General features: G+C 36.2%; 2 protein-coding genes and 2 pseudogenes across 2 annotated transcripts; all 4 read left to right on the top strand.

The window, feature by feature from the left end:
• The first annotated feature begins 8,960 nt into the window (after positions 1-8,960).
• Positions 8,961-9,874, top strand: LOC132799710 (germin-like protein subfamily 1 member 7; annotated as a pseudogene).
• Positions 9,875-12,361: 2,487 nt separating this feature from the next.
• On the top strand, positions 12,362-13,345 carry LOC132799754 (germin-like protein subfamily 1 member 13). Its single transcript, XM_060812270.1, has 2 exons — positions 12,362-12,527; positions 12,642-13,345. The coding sequence occupies exons 1-2, from the start codon at positions 12,398-12,400 to the stop codon at positions 13,202-13,204; spliced, it is 693 nt and encodes a 230-aa protein (XP_060668253.1). The 5' UTR covers positions 12,362-12,397; the 3' UTR covers positions 13,205-13,345.
• Positions 13,346-13,387: 42 nt separating this feature from the next.
• LOC132799709 (germin-like protein subfamily 1 member 7) lies at positions 13,388-14,631 on the top strand (annotated as a pseudogene).
• A 1,546-nt stretch (positions 14,632-16,177) lies between these two features.
• LOC132799184 (germin-like protein subfamily 1 member 17) lies at positions 16,178-17,178 on the top strand. Its single transcript, XM_016047520.4, has 2 exons — positions 16,178-16,359; positions 16,497-17,178. The coding sequence occupies exons 1-2, from the start codon at positions 16,221-16,223 to the stop codon at positions 17,051-17,053; spliced, it is 696 nt and encodes a 231-aa protein (XP_015903006.3). The 5' UTR covers positions 16,178-16,220; the 3' UTR covers positions 17,054-17,178.
• The last annotated feature ends 4,127 nt before the right edge of the window (positions 17,179-21,305 follow it).

Here is a 21,305-nt window from a genome sequence, read left to right as displayed (position 1 = left end):
AATATATATATTTTAACATCCCAAAATAATTTTGAAGGTGGGTCACTCACCTCAAGCACGTGTATCAATCGAGATCCTCTACAGGATCAACTCTACTACCCACATGTGCACCTAAAATATCCATAATACGTAAAACTAATTATTTTAATATTTTAATCGGGTAACTCCCAAATGGGTACGCAGGGAGAGAACACAAACGACAACCAAAATTTACGAGTAATATACCAAATCGAAGCTTGTGAAACAAGGATTACGAATCTGGCCTCACTTTCCAGAGATTGGACCCGAGGTGGCCAGAATCTCGTCGGAAAGGTGTCGAGTTTTGGATCCTCGGATCTCATAAACCGCCACGAGTTGGAGGAAACCGACCTCAGATTTGGGTTCAAGGGGTCAAAACTAGTGGAAAAGGATGGGCGGTGCAACTGGAAACTCGCTGAAAAGTTGATTTCCCGATGAGCCGCCGTGGTCACCGGAACCCGTCACCTTCGGCAGTGCGTCCGGTGGCCACTGGTCGTGATTTTTGGAGGAAATGCATATCAGAGGATGGGTGAATGGATGGGACCCGCGGTGAGGCAAACAGAGGCCAGATCGGAGAGAAATCTGGGTTTGAAGCAATCGGAGCCGCTGTTGGAAAAAGTCTCGATCCGGGCACGTCGGTGGTCGGTTGGCCGTGATTTTTGGCTGGCCGGCCGGTTTTCAGGTGGGCATCAAGGTGGGGTTGTGGATGTACTGTTTTGGTGGCCGAAAATGGGTGAACGGCAGTTGGCCGGTCCTTCCCCTTTTTCTCTATCTTTCTTTATCCTCTTTCTCTCTCCTCCCTCCCCTTCTCAACCAGTCAAAACGCCCGTGGGTGCCACTGTGCACTCACGGGTGGGTCCACTTTTTGTGACACATGGTATCACTGTTCACACACATACAGATCCATGAATAGTAAACGCTGTCTCGAAAAAACTTCATAGGTCCGTAACTTTCAAATCACATGTCCAAATTGAGCGTGCCACTAGTCTATGAACTCGTATTGATGAGTACTTCTACAAATTTAAAGCCCCAATTAGTATTCTTTGTATATTATGTAGAAATGTCTACTTTTGGATAATTTACAAGATCTACATCTTCACAACCAAGTATGAGTCAAAGCTCAACTTTGTACGAACAAAAATTGAACTCCAGCACCCCTTGGACAATTTGGACCTCAATTTGTTTTGCTCATAACTTTAAAACTGTAGCTCCGATTTCGACGTGCTACTAGTCTACGAACTTGGGATGATATGTGCTTTGAAATGGTGCCTTGATCAATGCAAAATTCCATCCAGAACAAAAAGTCAATATTTTGACCCTTGGTCAACGGTCAACCTCGATCAAAGTGCAAAAATTCCGACGTACTTTGGGACGGGGTGTTACATACAAGTTTTAGACAAGTTTCTCCAAAATGCAATGTAACACCCCATCCCAAAGTACGTCGGAATTTTTGCACATTGACCAAGGTTGACCATTGACCGAGATGGTTAAAATTTTGACTTTTTGTTCTGGATGGAATTTTGCTTTGATCAAGGCACCATTTCAAAGTATGTATCATCTCAAGTTCATAGACTAGTAGCACATCGAAATCGGAGCTACCGTTTGAAAGTTATGCGCAAGGCAAGTTGTGGTCCAATCTGTCCATGGGTATCAAGTTTGACTTTTTATGTCAGGACCCGTCCAGAATTCCTCCCCGGAACCCTAGACAAGCCCTGATCCCAGGGAAATACCACCGAACCTTCCAACGGAAAATCCGGCAGCACCTCCCCTAAGGGTAGGACTTACCAAAAATTTCCTGCACTGAAAACACACTCCTATAATCGTCCCCTTATTCCTCCCACATTACTATAATTTGTATCCACAAGTTTACAGCACTTCAAAGAATAACAGCAACCCAGTGCATAAATAATAACTATATGTCCAATACAGTATACAGAGCATTACACAAATGAATGTGGAATTTATACAATGACAGATAAAGAAGTAATATAAGATGGAGAGGAAAAAGGGAAGAAATACTACTTGGACTTTCGGCAACGAACTGAGACGTCGGGCTCGCCCCGGACGATCAACGTCTCCCAACCTGGACCTAGGGGAACAGAATTTAAAAACGTGAGATGCTAATCATCTTAGTGAGTGACCCTATCTACTGAACACCTTTAATATTAATAATATAACAAATAAATGAATTTAATTAATACCAACAATTAAATAATAAATAAATCATAAACAATTGAAGTAATATTTTCTCTCAAAACCCTTACTATTCACTCCGTTGGAAATGTTCCCCTTTTAAAACATTTTCATAAAACCCGATATTCGTACTTCCCGAAAACCAAGGGATGAATTAATTTAGTAAACAATAGATAAGTAAATACCCCAAATATAAATAAAATGTACTGAATTATAATAAATAATTTTTGAACACTTTTGGAGTTTGAAATTTCTATCCGAAAAATTTGTACTTGACGCACCACACCATATACCAGTGATATCCTCCGATACCCAGCGTCCCGAGCACCGACTGGGTACCGCTGCTGAAACCGTCATCCCGACAGTACCGCTGCTGAAACCGTCATCCCGGCCAAGGAGGGGGGCGGCTATGTGCACTATATCAAACTTGCCTGCCCACGGTCCAATGGCAGCTCACGGGAGACGTAATACTTGCGTGCTAAACCACATATATACAGAACACCAATACTGTATGAGTGTGTCTAAAATAATTACTAAATTAATTATAACCGTACCGTTTTTCCAAAATCACCGTGGGAAATATACCAATTTTCACATTTACCATCCCACATAATTTCCTTTAACAAACCCGGTACGAAAACATCGATAACGAATAAAAATAATTTTTCTCGCAACACGCGGTTCAACAAATGATATACCATGGGCATAATTATGAAAATTAAACCACCAATTTAAACAAATATTTTCACAAAATATTTAAACCAATTATGCCCGAAAATAATATTAAAACCACATATGATTATTACTGAAATATACCTTGCTCATGCATAATAAATAAAATTAAATCAAAATAAAATAATAATCGGGAATTTCTTAATGACCCCAAATTTCCGTTTAGCACCAATGGGTAAGTATATATAAAATAATATTTTTTTCCCGATTATATTTAAAATACACCACATGAGCATAAATTCCAAATATCAATTTAACACAACATAAATATAATTAATTGCCCAAAATAGTTTTCAAGGTGGGTCACTCACCTGGAGCACGCAATTAACCTAAGATCCACCATGGGATCAATTCCATGACTCACCCGTGCTCCTAGAACACAATTCACACACAGTCAAATAAATTAATATTTTATTCGGATAAATAATACCCGGTACCCGGGGGGTCAAACACAAACGCTAACCAAAATTGTCGAATAATATACTGAATCGAAGCTTGTGGAACGAGGATTGCATTACCGGTCTTCATCGACCCCAATTCCACCGGCGGTGGCCGGAATTTGTCCGGAAAGCTTCGGCCGAAATTAAACTTGAGGGATCTCTCAAACGGTGGGGATTTTGGGCAATCTAACCCCGGAAATGGACTCAAAGGGTTGAAAATGGTGGAATAGAGGTATGGGTCAAGCTGGGTTGACCGGAAACGGCGAGAATCATCGGAAAAACTCAACCCGCCGCCGCCGACTTCACCGGCCTGATCTGGGCGCGTCCGGCGGCGACTGGCCGGGAAAATTGGAGGTTGGGGTCGCGGGGAACTGGGCTTCACCGGTGGCAGGCGCGTGTGGCCGTCCGGCCAAACGGTCGGTCAAAAAGAGAGGGGGACAGAGTCAAAGGGGAGAGAGAGAGAGAGAATTCCTTGCTGGTTTTTTGATGGGCTCGGGGAAGAAGGAGAAGGGAAGGAAAGGAAAAGAAAAGGAGAAAGGTGTTTTCCCACGTGCGGAAAAGAAAAAAAAAGAAAAAAGAAAAAAGAAAAGAAAAAGAAATAAATTAAAATTAATTAAACAATATTAAAAATAATATTATTACATAAAACAACAATAATAAAATAATATGATATTATACATGGTTGACATGTGGCATCTCACCATGATGACACATGGTCACATTTATTAAGTCACACGTGGCACATCGTTACACGTTTAAAAATAATATTAAAATAATACAGTATTTGAAAAACTCTACAAGTCCATAACTTTCAAACCACATGTCCAAATCGGACGTTCCGCTAGTCTACGGACTCATATCGATGAGCACTTCACAACATGCATGAGTCAAAGCTCAACTTTGCATGAATAAAAAGTCAACTCGGGCACCCCTTGGGCAGTTTGGACCTTAACTTATTTTGCCCATATCTTTCAAACCGTAGCTCCGTTTTCAACGTGCTACTAGTCTATGAACTCGTGCCAACGTGTACTTCGTAACAGTACCTCAGTCAACCTAGAATTCCATCCAAGTCAAAAAGTCAACTTTTGACCCCTTCGGTCAACGGTCAAAGTTGGAAATTTTCCGTTGTACTTTGGGACGGGGTGTTACATTTTATCTATGTGGGATTTCGATTTGACTCTTGTATGGTGGTAAATTACTCATCAATATGAGTCTATAGACTAGAGGCACGCCTAATTTGGACACCCGGTTAAAAAGTTATGGACTCGCAAAGTTTTTCTGATATAGTATTATTTTATATTATTTTTAATTAAATGGTGTTATTGTGAAAAATGTGCACCACGTGTCAAGCCCTCATCCTTTCCCATGAGTGCACAGTGGCACCCACGGGATGGCTTCTTATTGGCTCAAACCCGTGTGTGAGCCGTGCGACCGGAGAGAAAGAGAGAGAGAGAGAGAGGGGGGAGGAGAGATAGAGGAGAGACCACCATCGGCCAACTGCCGTTCACCCATTTTCAACCACCAGAATAGTACATGCACCACCCCACCTTGACACCCACCTGAAAACCAGCCGGCCAGCCAAAAATCACAGCCAACCGACCTCCAATGCACCCGGATCGAGACTTTTTCCGGCGGCGGTGCCAATTGCTTCAAACCCAGATTTCTCCCTGATTCGGCCTCCGTTTGCCTCAATGCTGGTCCCATCTATTCGCCCATCCTCCGATCTACATTTCCTCCAAATATCACGACCAGTGGCCGCCGGCGATGACGAGGTTCCGGTGACCACGGTGGCTCATCGGGAAATCGACTTTTTGACGAGTTTCCAGTTGCACCACCCATCCTTTCCCACTAGTTCTGACAACCCAAATCTAAGGTCGGTTTCCTCAAGTCGCGGCGGTTTGTGAGATCCGAGGATACAAAATCTAACACCTTTCCGACGAGATTCCAGCCACCTCAGGTCCGATCTCTGGAAAGTAAGATTCAATTCGTATTCTTCATTTCACAAGCTTCGATTCGGTATATCACTCGTAAATTTTGATTGTCATTTGTGTTAGCTCCCCTGGTATCCATTTGGGAGTTACCCGATTAAAATATTAAAATAATTAGTTTTGTGTATTGTGGATATTTTAGGTGCACGTGTGGGTAGTAGAGTTGATCCTACAGAGGATCTCGATTGATACACATGCTTAAGGTGAGTGACCCACCTTCAAAATTATTTTGGAATGTTAAAATATATATATTTTGTGTTAATTGGTTATTTGAAGAATATGTTTTATGTGTTGAATATTTAGTAAATTTATATTTGGAATTTTGATGCCAAAATTGAATGAATTATAATTATTTGTGCATCAAAAAATATTTTGATTTCAAGAAATTTATGGATATGGGATTTTGTTAATAAATATTAAATTTTATTGTTGGAATATTGTGTAATTAGAAATGCTTTCATGTGAATTTTAATATATGTTTAATATTTGAAGAAATTTTCATTTAAGTTTACAATGCCGATTTATGATGGTTTTAATATATGTGTTGTTGCCAAAAATGTATTTGGGATTTTAAAGGAATTATGGTTTAAGGTTTTTAATTAATTATTGTTGAGTTTGATGTTGATTTTATAATGCATAACAAATGCGTTTATATTATTTTAAGAATATATGAATTTCATATGGTTTTAATAATATTTTTGGCATGATTTGAGTTTAAAGATTTCAAGAAAAATATTGGTATAAGTTATGGTGCTTTCAAAATATATATTTTTGCACTTGAAATATTATATGGTGGATTTTATGATATGGAAAAAATTATATATTATCGATGGATTTATGCTGGTGATATTAAAGAAAAATGTGGGATTGTGAATTTGAAAAATAATATGATTTCCACGGTGAGTTTTGGAAAAATTATTATTTTTGAAACAATATGGTTATTTGTTATACACACTCATACAGTACTGGTGTTCTGTACTGTGTATGTGGATGAGCGCGCAAGTTATAATGTCTCCCATAAGTTGCCATCGGACCCAGGGCAGACAAGTTTGATATAGGCCATAAGCCACCCCCCTCCATGGCCAGGTTGACGGTTTAAGCAGCGACGCTGCAAGAATGCCGAAGCGACCGTATGCAAGTTTCTCTCTTTAACCTCCCGCTGGACGGTGCTCAGGACGCTGGGTATCATAAGGCATCACTGGTATATAGTGTGATGCGTCAAGTATTATTTTTCTGATATAAATTTGAAATCCTAAAGTTTTAAAGCTGTATTTAAATTAAATGTATTTAATTTGTTTATTTACCTATTTCCAATTAGTATTTTCTAAAATGTATTTATTCATATTTTATGGCACTTATTTTAAATTAATGTTTTTAAAATGTATCTTGCCATATTTTTATTATATAGATTGATTGAATATTTCAAAATGAATTTTATAATATATTTTTACCATTTATTTTATATGATTGTTTGTAATTATTTAAATTATATTTTTTACACTGTTTATTTTAGTTTATTAAATCAAATTTTATGAATTACATATTGAATTTCACTTTTATGTTATATTTCTTTAATGCAAATATTCTAAATTTATTTTATTATATTTTATTCATATTTGGAGTATTTAATGATTTATTAAATTAATTATTCCTTGATTTTTGGGGCATAAAAGATGGGGTTTTGCGAAAATGTTTTAAAAGGAAAACCTTTCCAATGGAGTAAATGGTGAGGGTTTTGAGAGAAAATATTATTTTCAATTAATTATTATTTAATTACTTATTTATTATTAATTAATCAAGTGAACTATGATTATCATTACTATTATAATTGTACAGTAGATAGGGTCACTCATTGAGATGATTAGCATCTCAAATTTTTTAAATCCGTTCGCCTGGGTACAAGGATTGGTAGACATTCGTCCGGAGCGAGCTTGACCTTCGTTGCTATCGTATTTCGAGGAGTTCTCTTTCTTTTCATTTATTTCTATTGTAATATTTCTTTCCATCCTTTGTTGTATAACTTCCATACTTAATTGTACCCTATGATGCTCTGTATGCTGTATTGGATATATTTTATTAAATACTGCATTAGTTCCCTATTTAATTTATGGAAGTGCTGATTATTGTGGAATTAAATTGTAGTAAAGTGGAGGAATAAGGCGGTATTTATATAGAAGTGTCTTTTTAGTGTAGTAAATTTATGGTAAGTTCAACCCTTAGGGGAGGTTTTGCTGGATTTTCCATTGGAAGGTCCGATAGGGTTTTCCTAGAATCAGAACTTGTCTAGGGTTCCGATAAAGGATCTTGGACGGGTCCTGACATGTAAGATGCAATTTTAAATACCAAATTTAGCATTGGATCCCACAATAATAGTGTAAGTGGATCCCATAACCTTTGTATTATTATTTTATTTTTTGTTGGTAAAAAATGGATCTCATCACCATTTAATAAAATTTATAATTTTTCATTATCATTTTTTATCATTTGTTACTGGAGTGCAATATTAAAGTTTAACATTCACATTTATATTTACCATTGGAGAACTCATACAATGCCAAATCATTGGTATGATCAGAGGCTGGAGCTTCAAAAAAAGAAAAAAAGAAAAAAAGAAAAATGCTATTTATCACTGAACACAAGTGTGATTTACGTCTATCACGTCACAATTTAATTGGCCACCTCTGAAGGATTTATTTTCCCATAAAAGATTTTCACTTAACAATAATAATAATAATAATTAATGTCACCCATTAAATAAATAATTGCCGCATTAGCAATGGTTTCAGTAGGGATGAATAGCTACGAATAAGAACAGTTAAAAAAAATCAGTCCGCAAACACCAAAATATTGTATTGTTGATGAGTGTTTGTAGTTTTATTTTTGGTTTTAATTTTGTTAATGAGTGATAAGGTCCAATTAATTAATCAATCTAAGACAATTTGCTTTAATCAATATTTATCAATGCCTAATTTCCCAGCAATTATAGCTTAAATATCTAGATTTATATATGATTTCCAAACACCAAAAAAAAAAGAAAAAAAAGAAAAAAAAAAAGGTATTTGTTCAACTGAATTAATCGAAGCCGCGCATAGCAATAATGTTACATAAATATTTAGTCCAAACCTCATACAGTACTGGATATGCATGGCACTGAGGTAGCCCGTAGCCCAATAAGATTCAACTCCTAGTTAAAGTAACCAAATGACTACAAATATAAATCAAAAAGCAAAGGTAAGGTAAGTGCAAGAAAGAAAGATGATCATTTCTATACGTCAAAGCAAGAATTTGAAAGCGGAAGCATAGGGTCAAGAGAAATTAATTTAAAAAAAAAAAAAAAAAAAGAGTAATTATATGTACATGTATGTAGTGGTTGAAGGATTGTTCTACCTTAACTTGATTTAAGAGACTAAATTGATAACCATTGGATAGAGGTTTTTCAAGTCTCCTATCTGCTTTAATGGATACAAAGACTAGTTTACTGATTTCCCCTCTATAAATATCCATGTTTTCCACAAATATTTCTCATCCCTCAATTCGCATTGTACTACCAAAAACTTAAAACTACGAGTTTTAGATAAGTTTCTCTAAAATGCAAGGTGCTTATCTCCTTTTGTCTTTAGTCATCTTGGCTTTGGCCTCCTCCTTTGCCTCTGCTTCTGACCCCGACCCTGTTCAGGACTTCTGTGCGGCCTTAAACGACACCGAGACCGGTGGTTGAACGTATACAATTTTATATTAATATACATGCATTTAAATTTCTATTACATGGTACTTGTTGAAATGTGTTTGATGATACTATAATTACGAAATTTATTTGCTGCAGTGTTTGTGAATGGAAAGTTCTGCAAGGACCCCAAGGACGTCAATGCTGACGATTTCTTCACTTACGGGTTCGACGTGGTTGGAAACATATAAAAAAAAGTTGGCTCAGCTATAACCGGATTCAATGTCGACAAGATACCAGGACTCAACACTTTGGGTATATCCTTGGCTCGAATCGACTTTGCACCATATGGTCTAAACCCTCCGCACACTCATCCTCGAGCAACCGAAATCCTAGCAGTTTTAGAGGGAACATTGGAGGTTGGTTTTTCAACATCCAACCAACCAGATGGAAGCAACAAACTCTTCACTAAAATCCTCAACAAAGGAGACGTGTTTGTGTTCCCAGTTGGTTTCATTCATTTCCAGTTCAACAGGGGAGATTGCAATGCTCTTGCTTTTGCTGCTCTGAGCAGCTAACGCTGTTTTTGGATCAGACCCTCGTATCAATCCTGATGTTCTCAGCAAGGCTTTCCAAGTTGATAAGAATATTATTGACTATCTCCAGAAGCAGTTCTGGGAAGATAATTATTAGACCCTTATTATATAATATGAAGCAACCATGGATTAATACACTATCCTTATGTACTTTTCCATTTAATAAGGTTTGCTATGTGTTGCAGTCATTGTAATGAAAATATAATCTATGAATAAATGTAGAAGGGTCGACCTATGGATGCCTTTTTCTATAATTGTTTTGGCTATTACTATATATATAATATTGTTCTAATTATGTCTTAATCATGAAGTCACGATTTCTCTTTTTTTTTTTTTTTTTTTTTCTTTCTGATTCGCCAAATCCAAATAAACACACTTCGCCACCAAATAGATTGAGAATTTTTTTATTTGAATTTTCAAAGTTAGTTTCGCTAACTAACATTATATATGGTCAGTGATTTTTGGGCTCACATTACCACATAATTACTGTAGTAACTCAAAATTAAAGAAATGGATGCTATTGAGTATTTTACACTTTGCTTTGGATTATTAGATCCTTTGTAGTCTCATATTGATAGTATTCCAATTTATTCCGATCAACCATCCACCAGAAAAAGATAGAGGCCCTGCTTGACTATTCATGGGGGAAGTACTACTAGAAATTAATTTGGCATATAGAATAAGTTTAAAACTATGTTCCAATTGATGCCCCTGAATTTCAGTTTTCTCTATATAATTACTTTCAGTGACAAAAATATGATAATATTACAATGTAACAACAAATTTTTTTATTTAATAATTTGTGGCATTTTATATAATACAATGTAATTTTACAGTTTACACTATGGCATGTGGTCATTTTGATTGATTCTTGGTAATTGAAATTAATACCCATTTCTTCAAATTTTATATGAATAGTTGGGTCAATATCAAAGTTTTATAGGACAACCCAGAAAGAGCATGAATGGCCCCAGGTCCTCTTAGAGTAAAAATTTGTTCTGATTACTTGTCAAATTCTACTTTCATTATATACATATTTTGCTGCATATATACATATACATATATATTTATATATGCCAATTTTCATTTCAAATTTATTTATCTAGCATTAATAGAAACATCTCCGGCCCATATGATTAGGTTGTTTAGGTAAAGCTCTAACCATGTAATTAATTTATTTGAAGAGATTAATATTATAATTGCAGCCCATCAAGAGAGCTTATAAATATGTTTTATTTAATATAACCAAAATTATGAAACAATCTTTGTTGACTATACTTGAATTGATCAAATCACGCAAAACAGTGACAATTTTCAACTTAAATATAAATCAGCGCGCGTTAATTGGCTGAAGAAAATTATGGCACTTTTACAAGGGACTACAAGGGGGCCAAAGTAATAAAACTTAACTTTTAACTAAAACAACCAATTAATGGTTAAAATAAATCTTATATAGATAAAGGGAATGAATGAACTAAAGAGAAACTACAGGTTTATAAAATAAGTAGAATGATGTTGGAAAAGCTCTAATTGAATTTTTCAGTTATATATATCGTTCCAATCGGTTTGGCACATTTTATTATCTCTGAATCAGAAACTCTGTTTATCCTGTTTTCTCCTTTTAATTTTATGTGGAAGTTTTGGTCATTTGAAGCTTTTGAAAAATCCATTTGATGTAAAAATTAAGGAAAAAAAAACAAAATAGTGGATTACAATACCACCAACCGATCATTCCGACGTGCAAAGGGAGGGCAAAGATAAATTTTCTTTTAAGTAACAACCACTCACTGTCCACAAAAAAAGATAGGGGCCCTACTTGACTATTCATGAAAAAGTACTACTAGAAAATAATTTTAGCATGTAAAAAAGTCTAAATTAGAAAAGTTAATCTGTTTGCTGCCAAATTCCATTTTCATTACACGTATAGTCTGAGGCTTATGAAATTCCAGTTGAAACTCTGTTTTCCCAATTTTCTTAGTTCCATGCAAGTAATAGTACACCCTGTTTTTCCTGTTTTCTTAGTTCCTTGAAAGTAATAGTACTTTCTTTATGTCATACAGATTAGTTAGAGTAAATCTATAAATGTAGGCTTTTCTGCTCATTCCAACAACCCTTGTCATCCAAAGCCATCGAATTTTGGCAACATAAATATCGAAATAAACATTTTAGACTAGTAGAATATTTCTTCATTTCTAGAAGCTTTCATATAATAAATCATGTAAGTAGATCAATTTAGGAAAATTAGTACCAAAATTATCAAACAATATATATATATATACATATATTATTTATACTTGATTTGATCAAATCACGCACAACAGTGACAGTTTCAACTTTAAAAAAAAAAAAAAAAAAATCAGCGTTGACTAGCTATAGAAAATTGTGGAACTTCCAAGTGGAGTCAACCAATTAAATGGTTTAAACAAATCTTATATGGGAAAAGGGTATTAATAAAGAGAAAAAGGATACGTGTAAGACACTGGCAAAAATAAATAAATGAACAAGGCCATTTCCATTCTAGATTTTACTTGTTCTTTTAGTGATTAATAAAGAATGATTCTTCATTGATTATTATAATATTAAATCAAATACCCAGTGGATAAATTTTCAAGTCTTCTTTCTGTTTCGTTACTTTCGTATACAAAATATGCAGAGACAAATTCCTGACTCTGGCCTCTATAAATTGGGAACATTTCCCACCAAAATTTCTCATCCCTCTTTTGCGTTAAGAAATTAAGAACATAGTTGAACATCCGTCAGAAAAGCATGCAAGGTGTTCATTTTCTTTTATCTCTTCTGGTTTTGGGTTTGGCATCCTCTTTTGCCTCTGCTTATGACCCAAGCCCTCTGCAGGACTTCTGTGTTGCAGTCAAAGACTCTGAAATTAAATCTGCTTGTATGTTTCTCTCTTGTATTTCTTCACTGACTTTTTATATATATCCTAGATAACCATATACTATACAATAATCATGAACTGATTACAAATGCACTTTCTTTGTATATGGTGCAGTGTTCGTGAATGGAAAGTTCTGCAAGGATCCGAAGGATGTTACTGCCAATGATTTCTTCTTTTCGGGGCTTGACAAGCCAGGAAACACATCAAACCGAGTCGGCTCAAATGTAACTCAACTCAATGTTGATAAAATACCAGGACTTAACACTTTGGGCATATCCCTGGCTCGCATTGACTACGCACCACATGGCCTAAACCCTCCCCATACTCACCCTCGGGGCACCGAAATCCTAGTAGTCGTAGAGGGTACTCTGGAGGTTGGTTTTGTCACTTCCAACCAACAAGATGGAAGCAACAAACTCTTCACTAAAATCCTCAACAAGGGAGATGTGTTTGTTTTCCCAATTGGTCTCATTCATTTCCAGTTCAACAGGGGATATACCAATGCAGTCGCCTTCGCTGGTCTCAGCAGCCAAAATGCAGGAGTAATCACCATTGCTAACGCTGTGTTTGATTCAGATCCTCGTATTAATCCTGATGTGCTCACCAAGGCCTTCCAAGTTGACAAGAATATCATTGACTACCTCCAGAAGCAGTTCTGGGTTGACAACAATAATTAGACCCTAATTTATATTATATGAAGCAGCCAATGAATTCATCTATTTGAAAACTTTTACATTTTAATAAGGATTCGTATATTTTGTTTCCCTATTGTTGGAACATGTTTACTTTTACATTTTAATAAGGATTGCTATATTTGTTTCCCTATTGCTGGATTCAGATTCATTTATAAAATAAATAGAATGTTGTGTAAAATCTCTAATTGAACTTTTTTTAGTTCCAATTTGTTTAGCAAATTTGTTTGTCTTTGAAACAGAAACTCTGTTTTATCTTCTCTCTTTCTCTTTTTTATTTTATTTTAATTTTTTTAATTTAAAAGTTTCCATCACTTGAAGGTTTTGAAAACTTTATTTGATGTAAAAATTAAAAATAGCTAGGATTACAACGCCATCACTCCATCATATTGAGAAGTTTCAACTCGAGCTTGAGAAATTGTTGGCCATGGAAAAAAAATATATTCTCATAAATTTGACAGTGTAACGGACACTTATACATCAATAAATATAAACCAATAGAAAGGGATTGTAGAACAGGAAAAAAAAATTACCTTTCTTCATTTTTTATTCGGCAGAGCGTATTTATTTGTTCCATGTTAAGGCGGGGAAGCAACTTAAAACAAAATAAAAAAAAGATGTTAGCCAACAGAAAAACAGGGTATTAGCCACGATTAAAATGTCTTTTGTTGCTAAATACAAGTTAAGACGAGTCTCTCTAAAATCCAAGGTCCTCATCTCCTTTTGTCTTTTGTCATCTTGGCTTTGGCCTCTTCCTTTGCCTCTGCCTCTGATCCCGACCCTGTTCAGGACTTCTGTGTTGCATTAAATGACACCAAAACCCGTGGTTGTACATATACAATATTATATTAATATGCATGCATTTAAATTTCTATTATATGGTACTTGTTAAAATGTGTTTGATACTAATTACAAAAATTTATTTGATGCAGTGTTTGTTAATGGAAAGTTCTGCAAGAACCCAAAGGACGTCAGTGCTGATGATTTCTTCACTTTCGGGTCGACGAGGTTGGAAACATATTAAACCCACTTGGCTCAGCGGTAAACATAGCCAACGTCGACAAGATACCAGGACTCAACACTTTGGGTATATCTCTCGGATCAATTATGCACCATATGGTATAAACCATCCACACACACACCCTGGCGCAACTGAAATCCTTTTAGTGGTAGTGGGAACATTAGAGGTTGGTTTTGTCACATCCAACCGAGATGAAAATTGACTCTTCACTAAAATCCTCCACAAAGGAGATGTGTTTGTCTTCTCAGTCGGTCTCATTCATTTTGAGTTCAACAGGAGAGATTACAATGCTGTTGCTTTTGCTGCTCTTAGCCAGCCAAAACCCAGGAGTTATATGGTCAGTGGCTTTAGGCTCACATTACCACAAAATTACTGCTGTAGCAGAAAATGAAAGAAACGTGTGTTGTTGAGTATTTTACACTCTGCTTTGGACTATTCATCCGGTGTCTCATTCTGATTGTATTCCAATTTATTCCGAACAAGTATTCACCAGAAAAGATAAAGGCCCTGCTTCACTATTCATGGGGGAAGTACTACTACAATTAACTTACCATATATATATATATGTATATATATATATATATATGCCTCTGAATTTCAGTTCAATAAATTACTTTCAGTGACAAAAATATGATAAAGATGTAGCAATGAAAAAGTTTTATCAAATAATCTGTGGCATAATATATAATTCAATATAAACGAAATGATTATCAAGAATGATAGGTGTGATTTGACAGTTTACACTAAGGTATTGGGTCATTTAGATTGATCTTTTGGTACTTGGTAATTCAAATTAATACCCATATCTTCGAATTTTAGATGAAAAGTTGAGTCAATATCAAAGTTTTATACGACAACCCAGAAAAGCATGAACGGCAGGTTCTCTTAAAGTAAAAATTTAATCTGATTACTTGTAGAATTCAACTTTCATTTTATGTATAATTTTTAATGCACATGCCAATTTTCATTTCAAATTTGGATTAAAGAAAATTGTAAAAAAATTTAATTGAACTCTGCGCTTTTTTTTTTTTTTTTTTTTTTAGTTCCTTGCAATTGATAGTACTTTAATTCTGAATGTCATACAGATTAGTTGGAGTAAACGTACACTTTTCTGCTTGTTCCAACAACCCTTGTCAACCAAAGGCGAAAAATATTTGTAACATAAAAAACGAAAATAAACATCTAGACAAGTGGAATTTTTCTTTATTTCCAGAAGCATTAATAAAATAAATCATGTTATTAGATTACTTCTGGAAAATTAAGACACAATCAAAGGCATTTTAATTTTATCTAGCATTAATAGAAACCTCTCCGGCCCCAAAAGATTAGGTTGTTAAGTTAAGCTCTAACCATATAATTAATTTCTGGAAGCAATATCATAATTGCTGTCCATCGAGACAGTTTATAAATATGTTTTATTTAATATAACCAAAATTTTGAAACAACATTTGTTGAATCATACTCGAATTGATCAAATCACGCACAACGTTGACAATTTTCAACTTAAAAAATAATAATAATAATAATAAAATCAATGTTAATTGGATAAATAAAATTATGTCGCACTTACACAAGGGGCTTCCTGGGAGACAAATTAATAAAACTTAACGTTTACTGAGGACAACATATTAATGGTTAAAATAAATCTTATATAAAAAAGGGCTTGAATGAACTGAAGAGAGAAGGATACCTGCCAGACATCAGAAATAAAATAAATAAATAAATAAGTAAAATAAAATAAAAAGACCATTTCCACGTTAAAAGTAAACGCTGTAGAGGAAATTAAATAAGTTTTTACTTGTTCTTTTAGTGCTTAATGAAGAACGATTCTTTACATTGATTACTATAATATAATACGCAGAGACTAGTTCTTGAGTCCAAGCCTCTATAAATAAGAAGGTTTGCAACCAAGATTTCTCATCCCTCACTTGCATATATACAACAGAAAGTTTGTAAAACATCGATCAGACAAGTCTCTCTATGAATAAGATGAAAGGAGTTCCTATCTTTTTGTCTCTTGTTGTTTTGGGTTTGGCATCCTCTATTGCCTCTGCCTCTGACCCCAGTCCTCTGCAGGACTTCTGTGTAGCAGTCAAAGACTCTGAAATTGAATCTGCTTGTATGTTTACCCTTTATTTTCCTCCTCCTGTATTTCTTCACTAACTTTTTTTATATCCTAAGATAACCAGATATCCTATAATACTATGATAGTATAATATTACTGAACTAACAAAACGTATTTTCTTTATGGAGCAGTGTTTGTGAATGGAAAGTTCTGCAAGAACCCAAAGGATGTCACTGCCAATGATTTCTTCTTTCAGGGGCTCGATAAGCCTAGGGACACGTCGAACCCACTTGGTTCAAATGTAACTCAACTCAACGTCGATAAAATAGCAGGACTCAACACTTTGGGCATATCTCTGGCTCGTATTGACTATGCACCACATGGTCTAAACCCTCCCCACATTCACCCTCGCGGCACCGAAATCCTCGTAGTCATAGAGGGTACACTGGAGGTTGGTTTTGTCACCTCCAACCAGGACGAGAACCGCCTCTTTTCTAAAGTCCTGAACAAGGGAGATGTGTTTGTATTCCCAGTTGGTCTCATTCATTTCCAATTCAACAGGGGATATACCAATGCAGTTGCCTTTGCCGGTCTCAGCAGCCAAAATGCAGGAGTCATCACCATTGCCAACGCTGTGTTTGATTCAGATCCTCGTATTAATCCTGATGTGCTCACCAAGGCCTTCCAAGTTGACAAGAATGTCATTGAAAATCTCCAGAAGCAGTTCTGGGTTGACAACAATAATTAGACCCTAATTTATATTATATGAAGCAGCCAATGAATTCATAATTTATATGTAAACTTCTACATTTTAATAAGGATCCGTATATTTGTTTCCCTATTGTTGGATTTGGATTCATTTATAAAATAAGTAGAATGGTGTTGTAAAAGCTCTAATTGAATTTTTCAGTTATATATATTGTTCCAATCGGTTTAGCACTTTTGTTTATCTCTGAATCAGAAACTCTGTTTTATCTCTGTCTTTCTCTTTTTAATTCCATATGGAAGTTTTGATCACTTGAAGCTTTTGAAAACTCCATTTGATCTAAAAATCAAAAAATAGTGGATTACAAAACCACCAACCCATCATATGAAGAAGTTTCAAGATGGCTACAAGCTTGAGAAATTGTTGGCCATCGAGAAAATATTCTCCATATTATCTGGCCCTTTGACTTAGTCAGTGATTCATTTTACTTTTCTTGGCCTTCACTTCCCCAGTAACTTATCTTCTCTGACTTGAAACTTATAAACATTCATTGTCATGTTTTTAATTAATTTGAATTTAAAAGTCTGGATCAAGATTAATTTTAAATGAAAGTAATATGAAACAAAGTTTTTATAATTAGTATGTCATATATTTTTATTAGTTAATTATATATTGCCCAAAAAAAAAAAGCATGATATATGGACCTTTTGTTTCTTTTATTGGTCAGTTAGTATGATATTTGGTTGGAGTTAGAGTCTCAAAAAGTGTTAAAAGTTAACCTTTTCCAGATGTATATTTTTGGATGTGACTTGAAAAAAAAAAAAAAAAAGAAAGGACGTGATCCTAAACAAATTCTCTTTATTGTAATCATTGCAATAAACAAAAAAAAAATATAATCATTGCAAGGTGTTCATATGTAATCATTGCAAGGTGTTCATCTTTATTGTAATTCCAAACAAATTCTCTTCTTTTTTTTCAATATTATTATTTTTACTATTATTATTAAACTTTTTTTTATTTTCGCTTCCTTGTCGACAAAGTCTCTTAAATGCAAGGTGTTCATCTTCTCCTTTCCTACGCTTTGTTATCTTGGCTTTGGCCTCCTCCTTTGCCTCTGGCTCTGATCCCGACCCTATTCAGGACTTCTGCGTCGCAGTAAACCAAACCGAATCTGGTTTTATGTATATATTTTATTATACATGCATTTTAATTTCTATTATATGGTCGTTGAAAGGTGTTTGATATTAATTAACAAAATTTATGTGCTGCAGTGTTTGTGAATGGAAAGTTTTGCAAGGACCCAAAGGTTGTCAATGCTGATCATTTCTTCACTTTCGGGTTCGACAAGGTTGGGAACATATCAACCACTTGGCTCAGCTGTAGACACCGCAAATGTTGAGAAAATAGCAGGACTCAACACTTTGGGCATATCCTTGGCTCGAATCGTCTTTGCACCATATATATGGTCTAAACCCTCCACACACTCACCCTCGAGCAACTGACATCCTAGTTGTAACACCCCGTCCCAAATCGCACCGGAATCCGTGCACGTTGACCGAGGTTGATCGTTGACCGAGCGGGTCAAAAGTTGACTTTTTGTTCCAGTTGGAATTTCCAGTTGACCAGGGTATCGTGGCAAAGTGCATGATGTTCCGAGTTCGTAGACTAGTAGCACGTCGAAAACGGAGCTACGGTTTGAAAGTTATGGGCAAAACAAGTTGAGATACAAATAGTCCAAAAGGTGCTGGGAGTTGACTTTTTCTTGTGGTGTAATTTTGTTTTGACTCTTGTATGGTTGTAAAGTACTCGTCGATACGAGTTCATAGACTAGCGGCACGCTTAAATCGGACATTTGGTTAAAAAGTTATGGACGTTTGAAATTCGCCGGATACCGTAATATTTTATTATATCTGGCTTAAGTGCACAGTGATGCCACGTGTCATCACCTGATTGGTCCACGTGGAATGAACAGTGTCACACCGTGGCTTTTATTTGACAAAAATCTCGGGGAAGAGAGAGAAAGAGAGAGAGAGAGAAACCGACCGGCTGCCGGAGTTTTTAAATTTTTCGACCGATTCACCTTACATGCGCCGGCCAGACGGAATCCTCTCCCCATTTCCGGCAAAACCCCAAAGTTTCACGGCCATTGGCCGCCGGACGCGCCCGGATCGAGGCGGCGAAGATCGGCTGCAATTTTTCCCTCCACCGCCGATTGACCCCTTTCCGGCCATTTTCTGGCCACACGCGCCAGCCACCCCTCACCACCTCCTCAAGTCCGGCCTACCCACCAAATTTCACGGCCACCGGACCTCCGATGCGCCGGGATCGGAGCTTTTTCCGGCGAGGGGCCGAAATTCTTCAAACCCCGATTTCTCCGCCGTCCGGCCTCCGTTTGCCTCACCGCCAGTCCCGTTGGATTCCTCTCCCCTCGATCTACAAATCTGCAAAAAATCTAAGCCAACGGCCACCGCACGCGCCGCCACCGGCAACCGCGGCGGCTCGCCGGAAGTTACTGTTCTGGCGAGTACCCAGTCACACCCCGATCCCTCCAGACTGTGTTCGACCTCCTGAACCCGAATCCGACATCCGTTTCTGCCAATTCGCGACGGTTTGGGAGAATTGCCGAGTCGAAACCCGAAAGCTTTCCGGCGAGATTCCGACCACCTCGGGTCCGATCACCGGAAATTAAGACCGAATTCGTGATCCTCATCACTCGAGCTTCGATTTGGTATATAACTCATAAATTTTAGATATCATTTGGTGTTCGCTCCCTGGGTACCCATTTGGGAATTACCCGAATAAAATATTAATATATTTGGTTGGTACTGTGGATGTTTTAGGTGCGCGTACGAGTAGTGGAGTTGATCCCGCGGAGGATCTTAGCTGATTTACGCGCTTAAAGTGAGTGACCCACCTTCAAAAATATTTTGGGCAATTAATTATGTTTAATTGGTATTTAAATTATGCTCATGTGGTACAATTTAATTATGGTTTTATTGTGATTTAATTTATTTATTATGCATGAGCAAAGTGTATTTCGGTAATATTCGTACGAGGTTTTAAGTATTATTTTCAGGCATAATTGGGTTAATTATTTTATGAAAATATTTGTTTAAATTGTATAAATTATCCCCGCGGTATTTTAATTGTTAAACCTCGTGTTACGAGAAAAATTATGGTTTATTGGTTATCGATGTTTCCGTACCGTTTGTGAAAATTTGGTATATTTGCCACGGTAAATTTTCGAAAACGGTACAGTTGGTTTAATAATTATTTTAGATGCATTCATACAGTATTGGTGTTCTGGTATATGTATATGTGGTTCAGCGCGCAAGTATTATTATTTCACCCGTGAGTTGCCATTGGACCGTGGGCAGGCAAGTTTGTTATTGGCCTCAGCCACCCCCCTCCTTGGCCGGGATGATGGTTTCAGCAGCAGTACTGTCAGGACGCCGAAGTGCCGTTTGCAAGTTTCTCTCTTTAATCCCCCCCGCCAGTCGGTGCTCAGGACGCTAGGTATCGGAGGGCATCACCGGTATATGGTGTGATGCGTCAAGTGTAGTTTTCAAACAAAGTTTCAAACCCCAAAGGTGTTCAAAAATTATTTATTATAATTTATTGCATTTTAATTATATATTGGGGTATTTATTTATTTACTGTTTCTCAAATGGTTTGATCCTTTGGTTTTCGGGAAGTACGAATATCGGGTTTTGTGAAATTGTTTTAAAAAGGGAACATTTCCAACGGAGTGATTAGTGAGGGTTTTGAGGGAAAAATTATCATTTCCAACTGTTATTATTTATTTATTAATTGTTGGTATTAATTCAATTCCCTTATTATTATTATTATTATTATTATTCTTATCATTAAAAGTGTTCAGTAGTTAGGGTCACTCATTGAGATGATTAGCATCTCAAGTTTTTAAGTTCCGTTCCCTTAGGTGCAAGAGGTGGTAGACGTTCTTCCGGAGCGAACCAATTTAACGCTGCTATCATGTTTCGAGAAGTACCTTTATACTCATTCATTTCAGTGTATTATTTCTTTCATCTTTGTTGTATTTCTGTTGACTAGCAATTCATAAAGCTCTGTATACTATTTGGACACTTATGTTTTATTTATGCACTGGGCTGCTGTTATTGTTATGAAGTGCTGTAAATTGTGGAACAACTTGTAGTTTGCGGGAGAAATAAAGGGGTGATTATAGAAGTGTGTTTTCGGTGCAGGTAATTTGTGGTAAGTCCATCCCTTAGGGGAGGTTCTGCCGAATTTTTCATAGGAGGGTCCGGTAGGGTTT

Source organism: Ziziphus jujuba, chromosome 10 (genome assembly GCF_031755915.1).
Source record: "Ziziphus jujuba cultivar Dongzao chromosome 10, ASM3175591v1".
NCBI classification, from domain to species: domain Eukaryota; kingdom Viridiplantae; phylum Streptophyta; class Magnoliopsida; order Rosales; family Rhamnaceae; genus Ziziphus; species Ziziphus jujuba.
Note: the sequence above shows the minus strand (reverse complement) of the source record. Positions and strands in the feature narration are given on the sequence as shown.

Excerpts from the sequence above, each read along its gene's own strand:
- LOC132799754 (XM_060812270.1), top strand. The coding sequence starts at position 12,398 with ATGCAAGGTGTTCATTTTCTTTTATCTCTTCTGGTTTTGGGTTTGGCA. Across the intron at positions 12,528-12,641 it reads CTCTGAAATTAAATCTGCTT|TGTTCGTGAATGGAAAGTTC; the intron begins GTATGTTTCTCT and ends TATATGGTGCAG.
- LOC132799184 (XM_016047520.4), top strand. The coding sequence starts at position 16,221 with ATGAATAAGATGAAAGGAGTTCCTATCTTTTTGTCTCTTGTTGTTTTG. Across the intron at positions 16,360-16,496 it reads CTCTGAAATTGAATCTGCTT|TGTTTGTGAATGGAAAGTTC; the intron begins GTATGTTTACCC and ends TTTATGGAGCAG.